At 36.6% G+C, this 24685-nt stretch overlaps 2 protein-coding genes across 5 annotated transcripts in view; both read left to right on the top strand.

The window, feature by feature from the left end:
• The window catches only part of MAGI2 (membrane associated guanylate kinase, WW and PDZ domain containing 2), a 1467283-nt gene that overhangs the window by 759057 nt on the left and 683541 nt on the right, over nucleotides 1-24685 (top strand). The window lies entirely within an intron of this gene.
• On the top strand, nucleotides 21995-23173 carry LOC117073705 (ADP-ribosylation factor-like protein 4A). The gene is given in 3 exon segments (XM_033194953.1): nucleotides 21995-22093; nucleotides 22164-22513; nucleotides 22515-23173. Coding segments are annotated over 2 exon segments (609 nt in total). The 5' UTR covers nucleotides 21995-22093; nucleotides 22164-22249; the 3' UTR covers nucleotides 22860-23173.

Below are 24685 nucleotides of genomic sequence, written 5' to 3'. Positions count from 1 at the left end.
TACTCAGGAAGCTGAGGTGGGAGGATTGTTTGAGTCCGCAAGGCAGAGGTTGCAGTGAGCCAAGATCATGCCACTACACTCCAGCCTGGGTGACAGAGTGAGACCCTAACTCATAACAGCAGCAGCAAAGTTTGTGTACAGTGAGCCATCAGAAAGCAAAGGTGTCATTCTCAGTCACCCAAGCGGACAATCTGTGATTGTTTATCACCATCGTTTCTGACTCTAAATAGTATATAAAGGTAAAGGTATATTGTATGTAAAGGTAAAGTTATATACTGTCAGTGATGTGGTTTGGCTATGTTCCCACCCAAATTTCATCTTGAATTGTAGTTTCCATAATTGTGGGAGGGACCCAGTGGGAAGTCACTGAATCATGAGGGCGGTTACCCTCATGCTGTTCTGAGAGTGAGTTCTCACGAGATCTGATGGTTTTATAAGGGGCTTTCCCCCTGCTTTGTTTGACACTTCTCTCTCCCACTGCCATGTGAAAAAGGACGTGTTTGCTTCCCCTTCTGCCATGATTATAAGTTTCCTGAGGCCTCCTAAGCCATGCTGAACTATGAGTCAATTAAACCTCTTTCGTTTATAAATTACCCAGTTTGGGGTATGTCTTTATTAGCAGTGTGAGAACAGATTAATACAATCAGGATAAATACTTAAGTATCTATCAGGATAGTATATAAGCAATTATTTTCTTAAACGTATCCACACATAAGTACCTAAAGGTGAAAAATATGACATGCCATTAATACAGTGAAAAGATAATGTGTTCAGGGTAACTAGGCAGCACAGTAGCATCACCAACTGAATGAGGCTGGGAGGAGCTTTTTTCCTTAGGGGACACAGAATAAACTGTGTGTTGTGGACCTTTGTTGTAACCTGTCCCTTGAGGGCAGATGTCAGATTTTCCAATTGTGGCATAATGTTCTTGCTTAAACATTTTCAGATTTTGGAACCTTTTGGATTTTGAATTTTCAGATTAGGAATGCTCAACCTGTATAATATCAAAGGAAGATTTTATTTGATCAGCACAGTTTTGACAAAGTCATTTGATTTCACTGATATAGTTTATTGGAAATATGAATATAATTTCCTGTAACTTCACTGTAGTGGAAAATATTTGCATTCGTATTCCTTATAAAAGGAGTACTCAGATTCTCTGAAGGTAAACTTAAGGCACTTTGGTAATCATGGAAATTATTTCTAGATTAATCTAACAAAGGCAGGCAAATAATGAATTCTTAATAGTCCTCCTAACATCCTAAATAAATGAACTTGTACACATGTACAATAGGAAATCCTTTAACAGTCTTAGAAGTGAATAGGTATACGTTTTTTTCTATAGCTGGAAAAAATATAGTATATCTCATAGTTTCAAAAAGTGTATTCATCATCTGAGGATGAGAGGATAGCGGAAAGGCAATGTAGACATAGTAAAAAGGAGAGAAATAGTATCTTAAAAAGCTCACAAAATTATTCATTACAGGAAATGGCAGAGCATTTTAGAAAATGTCCATTGTATTTTTTACAGTGAGGTTAAAAAAGACATTTGCTCTATGAGATGAAGATAGAGATTTATTTGTATTCATGGCAATCTTTTTTTGTATTACTATTATGTGTTAGACACTATGCTAAGTATAATAGGTGGATGATCTCATTTGATGTTTATAACAGCACTTGGATAAATACTAGTAGCATATCCATTGTAAAGATGAGAAAGAAAGCCAAAGCTTTGAGAAATTTAATAATTTGGTCAAGAGGAAAAATAATGTAAGTGGCATAGCTAGAATTTAAATCCTTACACTCAGTCTCAAAAGTTTAAAGTATTTAAAACTTATTTTATAATACTTCCTATCAAAATGAGAAAGCAGACTGAGAGGCAGTCTGAAGTGAAGTAGACCAACTCTCAATAAGCCAGATCACCATACAAACAAACAACAGGCTTAAATTTCCATGAACAGAATAACCGACAGACAACACTGTGGAGACAACACTACATCAACTCAGTGATGTAGAGGACAAACATCCAAAGCTCTCCCTGAATAAAAAGAAAAAACAATGTTAAAAGAGATTAAACACTAAATATTGAAAATGTTAAAGAGATGAAAAGGACAAAGATAGTAGAAATGAAAGACAGTGGAGAGCCAATTGACAAATAATAGTTTCACCTTGTGATAACAGCATTTAAAAATACATGATCCACATAGTACATGTTGTAGTTGTGTAAACTGTTTAAAAGCATTGAATGATGAAAGCAAAATAAGGGTTATTTTGATTACAGTGTGATAAAGGCTGGATTGGTGTCTCTAGAACTGGAGTGTTCTCCCACATATCATGTCTAAAATTGATCTGCTTTATTCAATCACCGTCTCTAGTTTGATCACTAGATAAAAATAAATCTCAAAGAAGAATGAAGTAATGAGAGCAGCAAACCACTCAACACATCCTGAATAGATGGTGGTTTGCCTGTTAAAGTGGACCTGAAAAGTACTTTTTTTTTTTTTTTTGAGATGGAGTCTCGCTCTGCCGCCCAGGCTGGAGTGCAGTGGCCGGATCTCAGCTCACTGCAAGCTCCGCCTCCCGGGTTCACGCCATTCTCCTGCCTCAGCCTCCCGAGTAGCTGGGACTACAGGCGCCCGCCACGTCGCCCGGCTAGTTTTTTGTATTTTTTAGTAGAGACGGGGTTTCACCGTGTTAGCCAGGATGGTCTCGATCTCCTGACCTCGTGATTCGCCCATCTCGGCCTCCCAAAGTGCTGGGATTACAGGCTTGAGCCACCGCGCCCGGCCGAAAAGTACTCTTAAATTCTGTTGATTAGTCTATTTATCAGAAAACTGACAATCTTTTTTGTTTTTTTCATCAGTTTGCATAGTAATCACAAGTGCTTGGAACAAGAGAAGCCTTTTACGTTTTGCTAAAATGTGTACAACAATGAGAAAGCCTCAGGAAAACTGATGAAAGATTTGTATCACTTAAGTTGTGCAAACTAACACTTTTGTCCTTCATCTGTGGATGAAGAAAAAAAGCAACTGTGGCACATACCAACTGATTAATTCAAGTATATAACTCTAGGTATATAAAGCAATAGTAATTTAGGATTAATGTACTCCTTATAGTACAGCCAAGGATATTCAATTTTGCCACAGTAGGAGGGTTAGGCTACATTTAATCATTTCCAGAGTAGGTAAGACGAACAACATTAATTCAGTTGAGTTTAAATTTGCTTTTAAGAAGTTGTCTTGCTTAGAAAATTAACTTGCAAAAATTGAGTGATTATGTCGTATCAAAAAAGAAATGAGACTCGATGCAGTAGTTCATACCTGTAATCCCAACACTTTGGGAAGCTGAGGCAGGAGGATCTCTTGAGGCCAGGAATTCGAAACCAGCCTGGGCAAGGCGGCAAGACTCTGTTTCTACAAAAACAGAAATGAAAAGATTATCCAGGCATGGTGGTGCCTGCCTGTTGTCCCAGCTACTCAGGAGGCTGAAGTGGGAGAATCACTTGAGCCCAAGAGTTCAGGACTGCAGTGAGCTATGATAAGGCCACTGCATTTCAGCCTGGGCAACAGAGCAAAACACTGTTATGCTTAAAAAAGAAGACAAGAAAAGAAATATGTGGTATACAATGAGAAGACAGAAAAGTCATTTAAAAACTAGGATAAGAGAGTATCAGAAATCTTGTTTTTGGAAGCCTCCTGATGGAGCAGCGGACACAAGCCTGGGCTTCAAATGCTCTTGCTTCTTAGCTCTAAAAAATTGTCAAACCATTCCTATAATAAAAGATGGTGTATTATTAGCATGGTGGGATTTTTTTCCCCCACTAAATCCTCCTTTTCTTAGATGACCATATGTTTTTTTTTGTTTGTCTTTTTTAAATACCAAGTTAGTGTTTCCCTAAAAAGTTAGAAATTAAACTCTGCTGAGATTCAGTCACTCTTCCCCAGAAGGATGACCAGTGGGGAAATGTCTAGAAACCCCAAAATATGAGCACATTGAAAGAACTGAGACTCTTTACCCTGGAGGAAAGACTTAGGGGTATATGAAGGCTGCCACCGGATATTTGAAATGCTTCTCTGTGAAAGGAGGAATACACTCGCTCTGTTTGACATCAGATACAGAGCAAGGAGGAAGATTTCAGTTTAAAATAAGTGCACGTTGGAAGCATTAGTGACTGTCAGTGCTTGTTCAGGCTTAGAAAATGCATGGGGAAGACAGGCTAAGATTATTTGTGTATGTGTTCTATGTGTATTTGTGAACAATTCAGGACACTATTTATTTTATTTTATTTTATTTTATATTTTTTTGAGACAGAGTCTCGCTCTGTCACCCAGGCTGGAGTGCAGTGGTGTGATCTCAACTCTCTACAACCCACACCTCCCGGGTTCAAGCAATTCTCCTGCCTCAGCCTCCCAAGTAGCTGGGACTATAGGTGCCCACCACCACCCCCAGCTAATTTTTCGTATTTTTAATAGAGACGGGGTTTCACCATGTTAGCCAGGATGATCTCGATCTCCTGACCTCATAATCTGTTGGCCCTGGCCTCCCAAAGTGCTGGGATTACAGGCATGAGCTACCGTGCCCGGACCAGGAGACTTTTTAAGGAAACCAGTATTCCTAGTACTGATTACCAGAAAACACCAACAAGTAATGATAGATACCTATGGTTATTGAGCACTTCCTATATGCCAGGCACTGTATTAAATGTTGTATAAAGTCCTGACTTAACTGCAATAACAGGTAGATATTACTACCTTTTAACACATGGAGAAAGCGGTATTAGCCTTTATAAGCTATGTCTCAAAGTTGCATAGTTAGTAAATGACAAATCTGGGATTTAAATCAAGGTGCGGCTGTCTCAACGTTTACACTGTATTATGTTGCCTCCACTATTATGGAAGGAGTCTTTTTTATTGAAATGTACTGTTAGGAGATGAAACTTTTTAAGTTGTGGGCACTCCTAGTTGAGCTTGGAGACTAGGAGAACTCAGAGTCGCTGTGTATGAGAGTGTATGTGTGTACTGCTAACTCAGTTTATCTGATTCATCATTTGAGAAAGGTTTTAGACTGTGTTCCTTAATGAGAGAGAAAGAAAGTCCTTAATTCTAGGACCACTTTAAATGAGAGACAGAAGAACTAATGAGAGCAATGCTAATGTAGGATTCCACCTGGTTTAAAAGATTAAAACTTTAGCATTACTTACCTTTTCGTGATTGTACATATGTGTAGGTGTGTAATTTGGGTGAAAAGAACTTTATAACTTTGCTAACAAAAACAGAATGATTTTTAGGGAGACCTGGACCTATGGGGACAGGAAGAAAAATAGTCTTATGCTAGGTACTTTGGATTTGTTATTTTAGTTATTCCTCCTGACAACCCTGCAAAATGGTTATTTGAGCATGGGAAACTGAGGCTCCGAGTTTCCCATGCTGAGGAAATTATCAATGGTCACACAGCTTCTATATTGTAGAACAAGGATCTGACCTTAAATCTGTCTGGTTCCAAAGCTCTTTTCACTGGGCTCGATCTTTCCTTTCAATAAACATTTGTGCTTGGAACTATGGCAGCTTTGATCCTGACCAGCAAAATCATGGCAGCAGACACTTTTCTAAGGATATCCAAAGTGAAAGAAATACAAAGCAGACAATTTTACCGTGGAGCCAGCAGTGGGTGTGAGCAGCACCCAACTCCTTGAAAAGATAGAAGGAAATGCAATGATCCAGGGAAACCATTTGAACTACTAATATAAGCTGGAAAAAGAATCGCCTTAAGGATGGGTGAGATCAGCTCATGTGGGGATTGAGTAAGCAACTGTTGTAGCCTCCTGGCTGGTTATTTGGGGAAACAATCCAAAGGCAGAAGGCATCAATCTCATCTACCCGAAGAAGAGTTATACCTTGCCATGATTCTTTCCAAAGCCTCTGAATGTTTGTATTTAGCAAGAAGCAAATAGTGGGGAGTTGAAAATATCTGTAGATGGGAAGAAAAATTTCTCCTTTGTGATGCCAATAGTAAATAAAAATGTTTTAATTGATTTTCTCTTGCTCTGAAACTTTTTGATTCTGCTTGACCCATAATGCAGAAACATGTTAATAGATTGCACATGTCATAAGAATATTTTAAACAAGAATACTGTAAGTTCCACTACGTATTTTGGTTCAAGGAGAGTAGAGGAAAAAAACAGAAGTTATAATGCTACAGCTGCCACCAATACTAATAGTAAATGCTAATTGAGCACCTCATTTATCCCCAGCACTATATTATGTGCTTTACACAAAGCACTATGTGATGGGCATTATTCTCCATCCTTTTCAGACAAGGAAACAGACCGATGGAGATTAAAAGACTTTGCCTAACTTTCAAAACCAGCAAGTGGCAAAGATGGGATAAACAATCCGCTTTCTAGGTGTCTAGACAGGCACTTGTCTACCGTAGCATGCTGCCTCCCTGGTGCACTTCGTTTTTCATCCTTTCAGATTTTCACTGTACATCTTGCTCACTAGATACTGATCTCTGACGAGGCCTCTGAGCATGTATATTGGATATGATCCAGATGTTTCCAATACAAGACTAAGTAAAAATTGCAAAATCCTTTTTCTTTAATTCAGTGAAAGAAACCATTGATAGGGAGGCTTTTAAATTGTAACCAAAGGCTTCATTAATCTTATCCACTCCAGTATGCACTAGTTAGCATAATCATTGAGTAGTGGTTAATTATTTAGACAATGCAGCCACACACTTCATACGTGTACTATTTAATTCAGTGATTAGAGCATGCATTTTTTTGTTCCGGATTTATTTGATCACAGAGGATAAACTGAAGAGACACAATGTGACACTTAAATACTTTATGATTTTCATAGCTTTCGGAAACTAGCTTTGTAGTGTGAGGAACATTATATGTAAATATGGAAAATTAATGACCTGGTTAGTGTCTAATCAGAACCCTGACTTCTCCCTTTGCAGCTCTTAACACTTAATCGAATCCTAAAGACTTAAAATGAAACAAGAGCAGGTTTATTGAATGAACAGACTGTTTCTTTCCAGACCACTAACCTATGCTTTACTAGTGTCCAATTTAATCGACACTGTATTGCTGTGAAGTGTCTCAGTGGCAGCCTGAGGATGCTCCCTAAGGCATCACACACCACCGTCTAGAGGGAAGCTATGGATACCAGGGCTCAAAACCTGCCTGCTTTCTGCAGTATAAATGCCACTCAGCCTCTTCTTTTATGACCTGCAGTCTACAGGTTCACACTCATAGTTTCATTCGTATGTTTATTTACAAACATGATTAAATATTAATGTTTCTTCTTCAAAGATCGTTTTCAGCATGATACCCATCTGTGTAAAAACCTGCTTACTTATATTGCTTTTAATACAAATCTTTAGCTTTCAGTTCTTCGAATGCTTCTCCAATCCCCACTGATTTTTTTAAAGACTTTTTTTTTAGAGCAGTTTTAGGTTTACAGCAAAATTGAGAGGAAGATACAGAGACTTTCTCCTGCCCCTACGCATGCATAACCTTTCCCATTATCAACATGCCCACCAGAGTAGTAACTGGTTACAATCGATAAGCCTTTACTGACACATCATTATCACTCAAAGTCCATATTAACAGTAGGGTTCACTCCCGGTATTGTACATTCTGTGAGATTGGACAAATGTATAATGACATGTATCCACCATTATAGTATCATACAGGATAGTTTCACTTCCCTAAAAATTCTGTGTGCTTTGTTGATTGATCTCCCCTTCCCTGTTAACCCCTGGCAACAGCTGATTTTTTTATGGTCTCCATGGTTTTGCCTGCCACTGATTTTTAATTTTTCAACTCAATTTCTCTAGTTTTGCACTTTGAATCTGCTCTTTTGGTCAAGCTAAACTTCTTCCAGTTCCTAGAATATGACTTTTGTACATTCCTTTTTATACAATATCATACACCAATCTGTTCTGTACCAGCGATTAGATTTCATTCTCTTTAAAATCAGGATGAAGGTTCTCACCCACTTCAGGGAGCCTGTTTTAATTCATCTAAGCACCCTGTTATTTTCCATTTTTCCAGTAATTGGTCTATTCAACCTCATTCATTCATTATCTTACAAATATTCATAAGATGTCCACTGCATGCCAGGCCCTACAATAAACTCCGGGAATAAAACAGGAATCAAGCCACACATAGAGCTTGCACTTAGTAAGGAATGTTAAGACGTCAAGAGATAGGCAGGGAGGAGCGATCAGAGAGGAATGGGAATTTAGCAAAACTGTCAGCCTTACTTGTTGTGAAATTTATACGTGGTGTTATAGAAACTCATATGCTGCTCTGTGATTTACCTGTAAGATTCACTCCTGCCTCAAGTTCACCACATTGTGAGCAGGGTGGTTAGCACATTTACTAAGTGTATCTTTGAATTAATTCTATTATTTTAATGTATATTAAAATTGTATAGAAATTTGTCAATAATTACAAGATAGGAAAACAAAAATTACAAAATGTACGTTCAAATTCTTTAAACATTTGGGATTTTTTTTCGAAGAAAGAAGATCTAAAGCCAAATGAAAGGTTTTGATAGAGGAAAAGTTCATATTTAATAACTCTTGCAAAACATGATTTCATATCCTATTATGATACTTGCATGAGAATTCCGTATACCACATTCATGGCTTTTCAATTATTGGAAAGATAAACATGTAGTTAAAATTGCATAATCGGTTTAACCAAAAGAAATACTACCAATAAGACTTACATAGGAATGTTCATGACAGCTGTAATCGTAACAGCCCCAAACTGGAAACAACACAAATACAACAACTGAGTGAACATGTAAATTGTGATATCTTATTACAATGAAATACTACTTAATAAAAGGGAATAAATTACTGATGCATATAACAGCATGGATAAATTTTAACAAAACATTTAAGCTTAGCAAAAGAAAAGCCAGATTCAAAATAGATACACATTGTGTAGTTTCATTTATATGAAATCTTAGAACAGGCAAAACTAATCTATAGTGACAGAAAGCAGATTAGTAGTTGCCCGAGGGTCATGTGGGAGAGATAGAAAACTGCAAAGAGTATGGAGCATTTGAGGTGATGGATTAGACTGGAGGTTACATAGATGTATGTATTTGAAAAACAAATCAAAATTGGAGCATTTTATTTAAATTGCACCTTGATTTGAAAATTTAAAAGAATGTTTTTTTCCTGATAATATCAGCTTATAGAATATGGAATAATTATGATAAATGCTCTTTGTTCTAAAAGTAATATATTGAGTTTTGAGATTACAGAATTTTCAACATATATCTTAGAATTATTGGGTTGTACCGTGGCTATAATCTATGAACTAGAGTGTTCAAACTCTGTAATAGGATAGATAATTTTAAACATTTACTAAAATGTAATATGTAAATTTTAAAATTTCTCACACTTTAATGTCATATTTCAACTTCAATCTCTAATTCCATAAATTATGGTTAACACTACTTTGTATTGTGAAAGACCAAAGTGAAAGAATATTGGCTTAATTCCAAAGATATTTCTAGATACAAAACTCCAGTTGACAGTGTGTGCAACTTTGATATCTTCTATTTAAAGAAAGAGAGAACTGAAAACTAGTTTTAACTTCCCTGGACTATTATATTTTCATAGACTTCTATTGACAAACCCTAAGCCTATTATGGGAACAGGGATCCATCACAGTAAACTATTGAGATAATTCTTTCTTTCTTTCTATTTTATCTTTCTTTGAGACACATTTGTTAGTTGTATCTTAACGTTATAAAAATTGTGAAGCAGAAGATCTTTGCAAATTTTGTATCAGCATTTATTTCTATTCACACTTCTTCTTAGCCATGTTGGGGATAGGATGTGTTACTTCACCTTTCACTTCAAAGGAGTCAATGCTTATTCTTCATGTTCCTTTCCACTTCGCACTGATAAAAGTGTTCATGCTTTTCATTGTACATTCTTATACTTCTGTGAACCACAAGAATTAAGTGAATTTAAATGATCCTTTCAGTAGAGATAAAAGGTCAAAAATCTGTGGTCCCTTCGTCTAATGTGTGTTCCTTTTTTTCTTTTAAAAGCCTTGTACTATTTCAGAAATTTAATCTAGGACCACATTTTTTTGTCTTCATAAAAAACAAACCAATTGTTAAGCCTGCCGGAACTAAACATACTGAAACATAATATTTAATAAGAACTTGAATCTGTTTTTGGTGGGAAGAAAATAATTGGTTGGTCCTTTCATTTATCATAGTGAGCCAGACAACTTCAGCTAAAGGCTAAGTGGGAGACCAGTAATATAAATTTAAATGACCTTGACCTTCTGGTGAAAGGCTAAAAAATAGGTGATAGCTCATTTTATCATTACATTGGGTAATTTAGTATAGCTACCACAAAGCCTTTATAAAATGAGGCTGAACACAAATCAAGAGGTTAAATAAACATGGGGTTTTTTCAAAGCTACACACTCTTTAATATGCTAAACGTGATGAACACATTATTTTTGTTAGCCCCACGCTAATTTTGCTATGTGAATATAAGTTTTTCTGTTTGCTTTTTTTCTTCTCTTTTCTTTTTTTTAAACAGGGTCTCACTCTCTCGCCCAGACTGGAGTGCAGTGGCCCAATCTCAGCTCACTGTAAATTCCACTTCCCAGGCTCAAGTGATTCTCCTGCCTCAGCCTCCCAGGTAGCTGGGACTACAGGTGTGCACCAATACTGCCCAGCTAATTTTTGTATTTTTAGTAGAGAAGGGGTTTCACCATTTTGACCAGGATGGTCTCGAACTCCTTACCTTAAATGATCCACCTGCCTCGGCCTCTTAAAGTGCTGGGATTACAGGCGTGAGCCACCACGTCCAGTCTATAAGCTCATTTTGCACTTTAAAAGTTCAGTTTTCCCTTCAGTTATCCAGAAAAATTGGATGTCATGGCAACCTTTTAAGTTAAATTATTAACACCATTCATTATACATTTATTGGACAACATTTCTGTACTACACATTGGACAAGGTACTATAGGAAATTATGCAGGTATGTTCTCGTCTCTGCTAAACTGAGTATCTGTTGTTTCTGTACGTTCCATGCTCTACATGTTTAAAAATTATGCCTAGCATTTCTAATTCTTAGGAATTAACATTTTCATTAGGACATTGCGAATCCTGTAACAACATTTCACACATGTATTTTAAGCTACAGTTTATCTCTATGTGACTACATTTAGCTCCTTAACAAGGGGACTCTGAGACCCAAAGAGCTGACACATGAATTAAAGCAGGGGTGAGTCATGTGGTATATAGCATTTATATACCCCTGATAGTATAATCGATAACAGTAAAAGCTTTGGGTCAGCTAGGGGTCTCAGGAGTCATCTCTGCTTAGGAGTGAGAAGAAAACCTGACTGTGTTCAGGGATTCACCAGGGGTGTGTTCAATGCCAGTTTCCCTAGTCTCACCTACAAAGGTATGAGTCAGTCCTTGAAGGGGAGGATTCAGTATTTATTTTTTAACTAAGCTCTAATGCAGTGCAGCTGGACTGAGTACCGACTTTTGGAAACCAGTGATTTAGCCTAGTCTCCAGTATAATGTAAAACTTTTACTTACATCTCTCAATAATGAAACTCATTCACCCCTGCTTGAATGCGGCTGGTATCAGAACTTAGCACCTCTGAAGGGGAATGTTTCACTTTTAGTCACCTCTGGTTGTTAGAAAGGGTTTCCCTTTGCTGAGTTAGTATGTGCTTGCTTTCTGTGTCTTCCTTCTTCCAGACTTACACAGAATAAAACTAACTTTTTTTATTATAGCCCTCCTGTAGGCTGTCACATGAAGATAGCTAAATCTGCTCTTTTTCAGAAATGTGCACTCTGCTGAACAATATTTTGAACGTCATAGCCTCGGATCACATTATGATGGCTAAAGAGATGTAAATACAGCTGGCCTTCAGATATAATTCCATCTATAAAATTCATCTGTTCCTTTTTTTTTTTTTTTTTTTAATTTTCCTCCTTTGGGAAACTAACAGCTATAACTTAGGATGGGGAGAAGCCTGTGATGAAAACACATGTAACTGCATGGTTTCCCTCTGTCCGGCTAATATAGGGACACAAATTACACAGACGGTTTCCCCTACTGATATTAATGAAGAAGAGCTGATTGAAAGGTAGCCCTGCCCTGGTGATGGGTGTGTAAGGAGGCGAGAGGTTCCCCTCCTTACATACCAATGTAGAACAAACCACGTGTGCTTTTTTGTTGATTGTTTAAGCAGAAAAACTGGAAATGAACTTAAAAAGTATGTTCTTGTACTTCTCTAGCTGCTGCTAAAATAATCTCTAGAGGATTTTACTCATGTGGGGCTGTTTAAAAAAAAAAAAAAAGGACAGTGACAAATTGGAGTGCAGAAAAACAAAAGTGATAAAATTCTTAGAAAACAGGGTTTGTCAGAAAAGGTGAACCTAACTTGATATGTTGAGCCAGAAGGAAAAGAAAAAGAACTTAGGGGACGCTTGAGAATGATCCAAAATACACAATGAAATATATTACTGGGACAGAAATCAATTATTCTCATTAACAAAAAGGGCAGCTCTTGGGGTGACAGCTTTAAACTCTGCCAGGAATAAATGATGTGAGGTTCAACATTAGAAAAGCTTTTACAATTTTTTCTAAATCCACGAGGAAAGAAAATCGGGCAGGAGGAGGATTAAAAGCAGGTGTCAAGAGACACCATTGTGAAAACTTCTTTGACAAAAACATTTAAGGCTGAGATGGGACATCCAGCCCACAAATAAAATACTTTATGTGTTAAATCAGTCCTGCTATATGCAGCCTCATAAATGTAGTATGAGAAAGCCTGTTAATATAAATCATGGCTGTATTGTTACCACAGGCTCCTCTGTATGTTAAAAATACAATATTATAGTAATGGCTTTTGTTTGTACTAATTACCTGCCTGCTTTCATATGCATTATTTGCCATCGTTCTGAAATTTCTTTGGCCAATGTAGAATTTCTGAATAATTTTGCATATGTGTGGAACATAGATACTGAATATTAGTTATGCAGAGAATATCACAGCTACATCTTTAAAGTTTTAGGGAGAAAAAAACACTTTTTTTTTCCCAGAAGCAACTGAAAAGTTGACTCTTATTCATACATTTCCATTTTATTTTCATTCCATTCCTCAGCTATCCACTCACCTCTTTTAATAATACAGAAGTAGATATCAACCAGAAACTTCAGGGTAATGTGAATTTTATCTTTCAACCAAGAAACACATTATATCCGTAAGTGTTTCTTTTATAGATCTAGACAATTAACGTGAAACTCTGAAAACCAGTGGCTCCCAAAGAGCCCTTATTTAGGTTCTGCAGTTGGATCTGTGTTAGAGATCAAAGACATGCTTCCCACCCAGTCATACAAAGGAAAGTGACCCAAAGTAGTCACTGTTTGTCATTTGAAGCTTATCCATTCCAAGTGAGTGTTAATTGGGGGATCATAGGCTGTGATCCCTAGCTCCAAACAGCAAACCTGAAAGTCACTAAGTATTCTCTTCTTTGATACTTTCCTAGAAAGCTTACAGTAATTAATGTGCTTTTAAAAAAAATACAAGGCCTAGTTTATAAGATGAAATCTGTTTGGAGAATCTATTGATAATGAGGATAATACACAGTTATGTTTAGGCTCTTTTTTTGGACAATGTTTAGTATTTTGAGGATGACATAATGGATCCTTATTATGTACATACTATAGTGAGCTTAGCCAGTCCAGAAAGAGCATCTGGCATGAAGGCTATGAAAAACAACCTTACGTGATTAGAGGGTTCAGAGCTCTGCACGCTGCCCCTTCTGTTGTATCACTGGGAGAAGCCCCATTAATCTTATTAAACAGTTAAAATTACCTGTAACTTTAACACAAAGATCTTAAATGTGTTCTTGTCAATACAAGAGCCAGGCAAAAACTGATATTTTATCAGCTGTTTTACTACTTTTCAAGTTACAGTGTACTGTTCTCCACCAAAGAGACAGAAACATTAGTATTCAGTAACAGCCCCAACAGAGACACTGCAGAGCAATAGGCTCATGTGAAAAAAAAAATGAGTGATCTTATGATTAGGGACTGAATATGGAATTATAATAGTCCAAGAACTGAGAATAACTGCAGTGCCTGGGATGTGGAATAAGGAAAGAATGTGGAAAGATGAGGGAACATTTACTTGTAGAATAGTCTATACTTGAAGATTTCAGGACATAGAATCAACACTAAATTCATTAAAGCAGGATTAGGAAACCAGGATTGCTGGACAATGATGAAAATTGTATCCCTTTTCTAACTCCATCTTCCAGAAGCCCTTACAAACTTTCTCAAAACTCATCAGTGACCCCCTAATCAGTAAATCCAATAACTTTTCCTCTGCCACTTCTTATTTGGTCATACTCTACCCTTGGTATCTTTCTTCATAGGCTGCCTTTCTTTGCCTTCTATGGTACCAAGTCTCCTGATATGTATGCAAACCCTCTGTTCATTCTTCTGTTTCTATTAGCTCTTTCCACCCTAATATCATCTTGTAGTGCTATTGCAATAGCCTCTAAATAAGTCCTCCTGATTGGTATTGCCTTTACGATGGATAAGACAACAAGAGTCACTGCTCTACTCACAAAAATTCAATGGCCCTCCTCATTATAAACACTTCAGGACTCAGATTCTAGGTTCCTCACAACCACCTTTATCACCATTGCATTTTCCATGGGTCCTTGTCTAGCCAAATTTGTCAGTAGTACCTGTCCATATTTTCTTCCATAATTCACTTCTGGATTTATTACAAGTTAGATTCTCTCAAAATTTAGCAATAATCTACTTCTTATTGTTCTTATACAGAGCCACAAAAGATTTGAGGTGGTTGAAAAGAATAATTAACACACAATAAAGCAAAAGAGTTTTAAATTTTGAAAATCTGGATTGTTTTTATCATCTTCCTTTTGTTTTAATACCCATAAAGAAAAGAAAAAGATACTCTTAAGAGTTCATCAACAGTACAGTGATTTATAATCCTTTGGGTATATACCCAGTAATGGGATTCCTGGGTCAAATGGTATTTCTGGTTCTAGATCCTTGAGGAATTGCCACAGTGTCTTCCACTACTATAAAGATACATGCACATGTATGTTTATTAAGGCACTGTTCACAATAGCAAAGACTTAGAACCAACCTAAATGCCCATCAATGATAGACTGGGAAAAGAAAATGTGGCACATATACACCGTGGAATACTATGCAGCCACAAAAAAAAAGGATGAATTCATGTCCTTTGCAGGGACATGGATGAAGCCGGAAACCATCATTCTCAGCAAACTAACACAGGAACAGTAAACCAAACACCGCATGTTCTCACTCACAAGTGGGAGTTGAACAATGAGAACACATGGGCACGGGGAGGGGAACATCACACACTGGGGCCTGTCGGGGGGTAGGCGACTAAGGGAGAGCTAGCATTAGGAAAAATACCTAATGTAGATAATGGGTTGATGGGTGCAGCAAACCACCATGGCACATGTGTACCTATGTAACAAACCTGCACGTCCCGCACATGTATCCCAGAACTTAAAATATAATTTAAAAAAGAGTTCATCAATAAAGAAAATTGAAAATTGTATTCCCAAGGGGAAGTTTAAGCATTCCATGTTTATGTACCTAAAATATCGAACAGTTTTGTGTATATCTTGACTCCAAAATTTTATTTCCTGAAACAAAATATTTATTTATTGGAAGATAGAAATAGAGACTAAAACTAGAATCTGTCCTACCTACACTTTAGAATTAATATTTTAATTCTGTGTTGGGAATTAAAATTCCTATTTCTTAAAGTTAAAAAAAATTATAGGATTACAGATTTCAAAAAAAGAAAAACATTTACTTGGTCATTGCATTTTTGTCTTTGCCCTAAAGACAATTCTTTTGCACATCTTCGCCACAGCAGTAAGATGTTAGTGTAATTAAGTTGTCATATAAAAGTTGTGATTCTGAAGTTTCTAAATTAATGTCTCAGGTTTTTATGAGAAATACATTTATGAAAATTCTTCCTCTCCTTCTTTCCCTGACTCGAGTCTCTCTGCTATTTCTCTAGGGTTGTGACACTGACTGCCTTCTCTCCTTACTCTGTCAAGTCTCTGAGTAACCTTCCTCATGTTTGTGACTTCACTTAACGCATACTGTTACCTTCTCCCCAGGTCTCCTTCCTGTGCATGGCACCCACCTAGAAAAATACATGGCAGCATATATTACAGATTGGCAGCATATATTACAAAAAGTATATGGCAGCATATATTACAGATTGATGTTCTGAAAAGAGTAAGGGCTTTGGAAGTGGAAAGATGTAAATTTGGTTCTATCGGTTCTCATCTGGGGGACTTCAAACAGGGTAGTTGGTCTCTTTGATCCTCATTTTCTTCATATTTAAAATGCATATATTAGTTTTTATCAAAATATGGTTGTATAATACAATATATAAAAATGACAGAGAATCTACTGAGTAATAGATAATTAGTAACAGTTGTTGCTATTATAAATTTATTCTTTGGGTTTATAACAGACCAGGAATATGAGAGAGAGTATAAGTCTATTTGAAATGTACCAAAGAAAAGTATTGACTTCTCCCTTCCACGTATACAAACTGATTGATTCTGGCCTAATTGATAAGTGTACATCTAGGGGTTATCGACCCATGGGTCTCAAACAGGGTCAGTTTCACCCCATAATGAGGCACTTGGAAATGTGGATAAGGAGAATGTATTGCTGGTTGCTGCAATGTCTGAAGAGTGTTGTGAGGGGAGTCTGGTGGTGAAGGCAGGCATTTTAAATGTCCTGCAATGAGCAGGATAATCCCACCAACAAAGAACATGTCTGTCCAGGATGCCAGTAGTACCTCCAATGAGATGATCCTACAATATCACCCTCCCTTAGCCATGGCTTGTCAGTGTAAGACCCTGAGAATTAAGAGTCACTTTTAGGACCACCCTCTAAGCATGAGCTTCCATCAAGATCCATTGAGCTTAGTGCTTATCCCAGCCCTCTCAGGCCTTTTCCAGACCCAAGACTTATTAACCAAGTGTCTGAAAGGCTATATGGAAGAAGGTGATAAGCTTACTCCTCTACGGAGCACAGATAGGAAATGAATTCCTACTGGGTTAAGAGGGATTTAGGTCAGCTCTACAAAGAATGATTTGATTATGAATGTTGTCAAAACTCAGTATAGGTTACAAATGAAAGTGTTTAAATCTCCTTCAGAGGATATTAAGAACAGGATTACCCTTCATACTGGAAATGTTGTGAGTATAATCCTGTCTAGAAGCAGGAAGTGGATAAGAAGGTGGTCTCAAATGATTCCTTCTAGTTCTGTTACATGAACTCTAAAAGGCCAGCTAGGATTTTGTAAAATATATCCTCTCTTTCTCAATCCTGTTCCTTTATTGCTCCCTACTTTCCACTTTTACAAACCCTAGACCTAAGAGAGCACACTTTGTTCTTGAGGGTAACCACATTTACTAGGTACTTCCCCTAAGGAACCCTAGTATTCAATTAGTGGGAAATAATATAATGATAACTCATTATACTCCATTTCAATACATGATATATATACCCAAATAATATTACAGAGATTATATATACGTAGGAGATTATGCACATAAACATTAATCCATCTTAATGTTTCTTGAGTTATTCCTCTCTATTGAAAGGACCTGGGGAATTGTAAGCACGTCATTATTTTTCAGAGGCTATATGTGGCATAGTCATCAAGAGAGGACTGAGATAACTTATGGTTAAAAATTGCAATCAAATATACGTATCTAGTTTTTTTCATTTTATGTCTCTATTTGGATAAAATGTAAAGATAGGTAAAAAAGACCTAAATGCAACTGTTTGCTTTTGATTTGGTTTTATTAATGTCTAATCACCTGTTGGACTGATTTTCTCACTGGTTGCTGAACAAAGCTGACCATGCTGACTTCATTGTTTGCTTTGTTGATTGCTTCTGTGGTGGGCAAAATGTAGAGAGAACTGGCACATCAAGGCCCTAATCTAGGGCACAATTTCCTTATATGTTGTTAAAAATGAAAGCACCTCATCTCTGATCAGTTTCCCTCCATTGGTATTGCCTCCTAGATGATAACGGTTCCATTACATTATTACACACTACTGCAGGTGCTTCCTCCTACCTGTCTTTTCTACGTGTAAATTCTAGAAGAGCATTTTCTCTTTGGAAGTCATTTGCCCATCACTTCATCAGAATGACTCTGTGATCACGAACACTTTCTGTATTTGAAAGTCTCTTTAATACAAACTTTATAAACAGTACAAATGTCACTGTTAGGTTGGAGCTGTGCTCATTTAGGATAGTAATGTCTTTTATATACAGAACATTAGTTAACATTTTGATAACTTTTTAAAGTGTTTGAATCACTGATTCATTTATCTAACAAATATTTGCTAAAACCATGATATGTTGTAGGCATTGGGACATTTGGCTAGAAGCTGGGAATTGACAAATGAAAAAGATTTGGTTTCTGACTCCTAGGAGATCAGTCTAATGGGGCAGATAGGCATGTAAACAATTACGGTACAATGTGATAAGTGCTGTAATATCAATATATACAAGGTGCTGTAAGAACACAGATGTAGGGATGCCTTGCTCTCTCAGAGAAGGGAAAGGAGGAGAAAAGAGTGAAAGGAAAGGGTGCACAAAGGAGGTGACATCTGAGCTGCAACTTGAAAAGTAGAATTTCACAGAATTTCATGGGTGAGGGCAGAATGAGGGCAAAGTAGACACACTTAATGTCTCACTGTTAGTCTAAATTGTCTTTGTTTAGGAGTTAAGCAGGAATGAATGAATGAAATGGCATTCATGATAGAAATTAGCTAGAAAGTTCAGCAGTTATATCATTAGGTCAGAGAAATTGTTCACTTGGAATAAGTAATTTGGTGAGGAGAGGGATCTTTTTTGAAAGTGGAATGATGTTGCTTCCTTTTTATTTTTTGCAATGTTCTCTATATTTCAGAATGATAAATTCCAAAAATAAAACAAGAGACAACGCAAATACCCCTGCAATTTTATCCTTATTTCTGTAGTCATTTGGACAACATGGTTAAAATTCACATAATGAGTCTAAATAAATACTGTAATTATTAAAGCTGTCCTGTGATTGGTAGGACTTTATATTGATAAGGACTGTGGTATCTCATCACTCAAGGAATCAACAGGCAAAATGATCAAGCATCTACTACATGCAGCTATGGTCTAATGTGAAAGATATAGGTTATGTTAGGAGATAAAGAATAAATACTAAAGGAATTAAGTGACCATATAATTTATTATCCAAACCATTACAGAAGGAAGGGGGTTGACTAATAATTACATCAGAACAACAGGAATAAACTAAGTTTATCCTGAGCAAAGCTTACCACCCTACTGAGTAGAATCCCTTCCCAAATGAGTTATACAAGTAATAAAAACGCTGGGGATAAAGGGGAAGATCACTTTGAGTGGAGAGCAGGCAATATGTTGACTGGTTAAAGGATGGTGAGGCCTTTTCATGTGTGAGTGGTACCATGGGCATAAGTATTGAAGGCAGGAATATTCTAGAAAACAGAGAATATTTCAAGAGGGACAGAGTAGTAGGCTATGTAAAATTGCCAATAAAAATTTTAAAAGACAAATAAAAGGTGAGATTTATGAAAACCTCATTGGATTTTGAAATTAGTTTTCCAATACTCCATTCTCTTCTTAGTCCAGCTATCCAATAAAAAGCATTCTCTCTCTGATCAGTACTGCCTCCCTAGGCTTCACTAGATCAGTTCTACTTCTCCAGTACTTGAATTTGAATATGAATTTTTCCTTTGCCCCTTTCTTGGAAGTTTTCCATGCATCCCACACTTGCCCATGACTAGGACTTAGATTTTGGTTCTGCTTTTTGGGTCAGTCTGTGCCCTGAGGCCATGTACCAGAGCCCTGTCTCCTGACAGCTCCCCCAGACTCTGTACTATACAGAGCACTAGCTTTTCTGCTTGATTGTAAGGGGTTATCAGAAAGTGTTAACTTCAGGCAACTCATTTAATATCACTGGACGCCATGTTTCTCATTCAAAAAACTCAGAGGATTGGACGAAATGATGTAATAAATGCCAAAGAGTTTTAATTTTCTAGTAGAAGAATCCCCAGTAAATCCACAATAATTCGTATGGGAAGATTCCTTAACTCAGAAGAAATCATGTGAAATTGCAAATGCCAGTCATCAAACACAAGCCTTGCATATAATGCCTTAGACATGGTAATTGGTTGATAAATGCTTATTTTTTAATGATAAAAAAGACCAATCTTCACAAAACTATGTGCCTGACTCATTTAAACTTTAAGTACCATTCTTATTAAATGATGTTTCATTTTAAAATTTTTTCTTTAACTGAAAAGAAAGCATGAAAAATGTACTTTCATATATCATTTAAAAGTCATCTGTAAATCTAAATTATGTTACTATAGAGAAAAAAGATAGGCTTCTATACATTTATATATGTTATATATGTAGATCTTTTATATAAAAACCTGATATATACTAAAGTATGAAGAGACTTAGTAGAGCCAGATCAACACAACTGATAAATTATAAAACCTACAGTATAACAAAGTAGTATGACTGATATTACTAACTGCAAATAATATTTTGTGCCATGTTCAAAGCAGGCCCTATGTAATGAAGCTCAACTTACATTTTTCTGTCAATCTACTTTTAAAGAACGTCTGAAAATGAGGGAAAAGAAAGGAAGGAATGAGATATGAAATGAGGGAAAATGGGAAATTAAAAAAAAAACTTTAAACTGAGTTATGTTGACTCAAACTTGGGGAAATTATCTTAAAACAGCTAGGATAACAGCCTATCAGGCCTTTTCATCCCCTATCATGAGTACTACATGGAGCATGAAATTTTGAATCAAGGGAATGTTTTATTTGTTTAGTAAGAAAATGCCTCAATGTATTTGGCAAGAAAGCAGCTATTAAATATATATTCATTATTTACAGTAGTCCTGAAAAGACTAACACAACATTAAAATGCATTGATGCTAGCATTAGTATAATATCCACATTCATCACAGAACCACGTTTCTTTAAAGATACTAGTTGTGGTTACTCATCCATAATATAATATAATTCTTTGTGAAATAAATAAACAATAAAAAATAAAGATAAAAAACTCAAAACACCTGTTTTTCAAAAATGTACCAGATATACACTGTGTTAAAATCAACTGTGACACTGAATTGAGCTGAAATAATCTCTGGTTTTCCCTTCAATTCTCACTTAGCATTAACAGTGGCCATACAGATACATACTTTAAAAAAACATAGTTTTAGAGAAGAATTAATTTTGTAAGTTGGCTTTTCCAATAAAACAGTTCTTCAGGTTAAAAGTGATTCCTGGAGTGTATAAAATTAATAAGCAGTCAGAAATATGAGGTGGCTGCTTAAATTAGAAAAGACCTCAATCGCCCAGAAAACAGTGTGAGAATCTAAACATTATTTGTTCTTGTCTTGAGCACTGAGGTTTTTTCCTTATCCTCCTTTTATACAGTCTTGCCTTAGCAGAAGCCACATATTATGAGTTCATTTAGCTTTATGTTTGTTTAAATGTGTTTCTATAATGGCGTTATATCTTTTGGGACCATAGAATCATTTAGAAGAGAAATTACCTCATTCTTTATAATGGATTTTGTGAGAATATTACTTTTCTAATTTTTGATTCTATTGCATATACTTCTTATTACTGAATATATGGCTTTGCTATTGACATTGCCCTTGCCCAGAGCTACCAGGTCACTGGTGACTTAGAATCAGTGAAAACAATATCTTTTTAACTTTTAAATGGTGTTTTATAGTATGCCATATTCTTGATTCATAAGGCACAATGTGGTTTGTAAAATAATCTCTTGTTTAAAGAAGGAACTGGTCGCGTGGAGCTGCTGGGCGAGCACCGTTAGGGCAGCCTGGCGCGCGGCGCCCGCCAGGCGCCCAGTCCTCCGCCGTCGCCCACGCCTCCCGGGTGCCAGGGAACAGGTATCGGCGCGCCTCCCCAGCGGCTGGGAGAAACGCTGAGTGAAGAGGAGGAAGGACGGTTAGTCAGCAGTCTTATAGCTGAATCAGCTACCAAGAGAAGTTCTAAAGCAAGAAGAGAAAAGCACTTCAATTTGGGACATTTATTTGCACCTGGAAATGGGGAATGGGCTATCAGACCAGACTTCTATCCTGTCCAGCCTGCCTTCATTTCAATCCTTCCACATTGTTATTCTGGGTTTGGACTGTGCTAGAAAGACAACTGTCTTATACAGGCTGCAGTTCAATGAATTTGTAAATACCGTACCTACCAAAGGATTTAACACTGAGAAAATTAAGGTAACCTTGGGAAATTCTAAAACAGTCACGTTTCACTTCTGGGATGTAGGTGGTCAGGAGAAGTTAAGGCCACTGTGGAAGTCATAAGTCATATACTAGATGCACAGATGGCATTGTATTTGTTGTGGACTCTGTTGATGTCGAAAGGATGGAGGAAGCCAAAACTGAACTTCACAAAATAACTAGGATATCAGAAAATCAAGGAGTCCCTGTACTTATAGTTGCTAACAAACAAGACTTGAGGAACTCATTGTCTCTTTCAGAAATTGAGAAATTGTTAGCAATGGGTGAACTGAGCTCATCAACTCCTTGGCATTTGCAGCCTACCTGTGCAATCATAGGAGATGGCCTAAAGGAAGGACTTGAGAAACTACATGATATGATCATTAAAAGAAGAAAAGTGTTGCGGCAACAGAAAAAGAAAAGATGAATATCAGTACCTATTATATCTGTGTGGAGTAGGTTTTCTCTGGTCTGATTTTGACAAATAGAAGAGTGTCTACAACCTGGTTTGCCTGTCTGCCCTCCTGGATGCTATTAAAGCTTTGTTTTGTTGAACAATCAGATGCCCAACTCTGTTGCCTTGTGGAAGATGAGTAAATGCAGTGCTTCTTAAAGTGGTCTCTTCTCCCTACCCCACAAATCTTTTGGTACTAGCATTTGGGGAAGCCAAGCAAGGATGGAAAATTGACCAGAACACAGTTGTGGAAATTTGGCCTGAAGTTAGTGAAATAAAACTTTCAAGAGTGAAAAAAAAAAAAAAAAAAAGAAGGAACTAGGCCAGTGTGCATGTGACACTAGTTGACTTTTGGACACATCCTGCAATCCTGTCCCCATGTGCATCATTAACTTGCTCTGCACCTCTAATTTAACTTCATTTCCATTTGGAAAGCAAGAAAGATGATGGTTATCAAAACAGGATTGTTTACAACCTACGGAGGTCATGATTCATGGCTTGCCCTGCATATTTAGTGCCTTACAATTTCTAAACAGATCTCATTTATATTATGTCATCTGTGGGGCAGCAACATAGGAATTTCTAGGTGAGATTCAGATTTAATGTCTTGTGTAAATCTGTAACAAAAAAATCAGGAGCAAAGCCTGACTCTGATTTCTCCTTGATGCTTTTAAATTCTGCATCTTGATAAAATAAATGTATTTATCAGTACAAATCCAAACCAGTAGTCTTCTCTCCCTCCTTCCTTTCCTCCTCTTACCTCTGCTTGCCTGCACTAGCTTATTCTTGCTGTCTCCATCATTAACTTTCTTACCTTACTCTTTTTTTAACCACACAGAATGACACATTCAAACACACACACACAATATGACAACAACAATAACAACAGCAACCCATAACATAATTCTCAATTTTGTAGGCATGAAAAGATGCCTGGCTCTTTTTATGGCCTTGAAGTGGAGTCAATTTGGAACTAGTTACAAAGACTAAAGAGCATGTCTTTGGTTCTTTGCAGTAACCCCCAGCAATACTGAATGTAACTACTCTATCACATTTACTTACTGACGGTCATCTATAGTTCTGAAGTTTCTTAACCCAGATTTGGACACCTATGAAAATAGTGTTTCAGTTTAATCTGATTGAAAAGAGAAAGCTTTGTCCTAATTTTGTCCTACTTTATTCACATTTTGAACATGTTTACTTTCTCTTCCTAAGAGCTTTTTATATTTCAGGAATGCCAAATCACTTACCCTTTTCCTCCATTCTTTTCTATGTATGTATTCAACACTTTATATAGCCATGCCATTTCAATTTCTGTGATCTTAAACTTATAATTACATTGCATAAACTCTAGCAACTGTCCATGATCTTTTAAAAATATGCTCTCTTGGGCCTTAACATTGAATAGTTGCATATAATCTCTTTCCTGATTTGGTTAATTTGTAGTTTCTAATTCTGTGTATAATAATTTGATTAGTCCATTGTATTGGGCAGGTGTACCTCATTTTCCCAGAGTTATAAATAACAAAGGTGAAAAAGAATTTCTTATTCACATTGATTTAATAAAAGAGGTAGACAAAATATTAAAAATTACACATTATTTAACTTGTCCAATAGAATCATTTAAAGTATAGAATAGATACATTTACCATTTTTTTTTAGCTGCCTGATTTGGAATGTTTAGTTTTGAAGCATTAATTTGGGAAACTTGGGGCCTAACATGTAGCTAGTATGTCATGCATAATAGGCATGCCATAAGTATTTGCTCTTGCTATTCATTATTTTAAATTCCTTCCACC

The sequence above is a fragment of the Trachypithecus francoisi genome, unplaced genomic scaffold (genome assembly GCF_009764315.1).
Source record: "Trachypithecus francoisi isolate TF-2019V2 unplaced genomic scaffold, Tfra_2.0 Lachesis_group4, whole genome shotgun sequence".
NCBI lineage: Eukaryota > Metazoa > Chordata > Mammalia > Primates > Cercopithecidae > Trachypithecus > Trachypithecus francoisi.
Note: the sequence above shows the minus strand (reverse complement) of the source record. Positions and strands in the feature narration are given on the sequence as shown.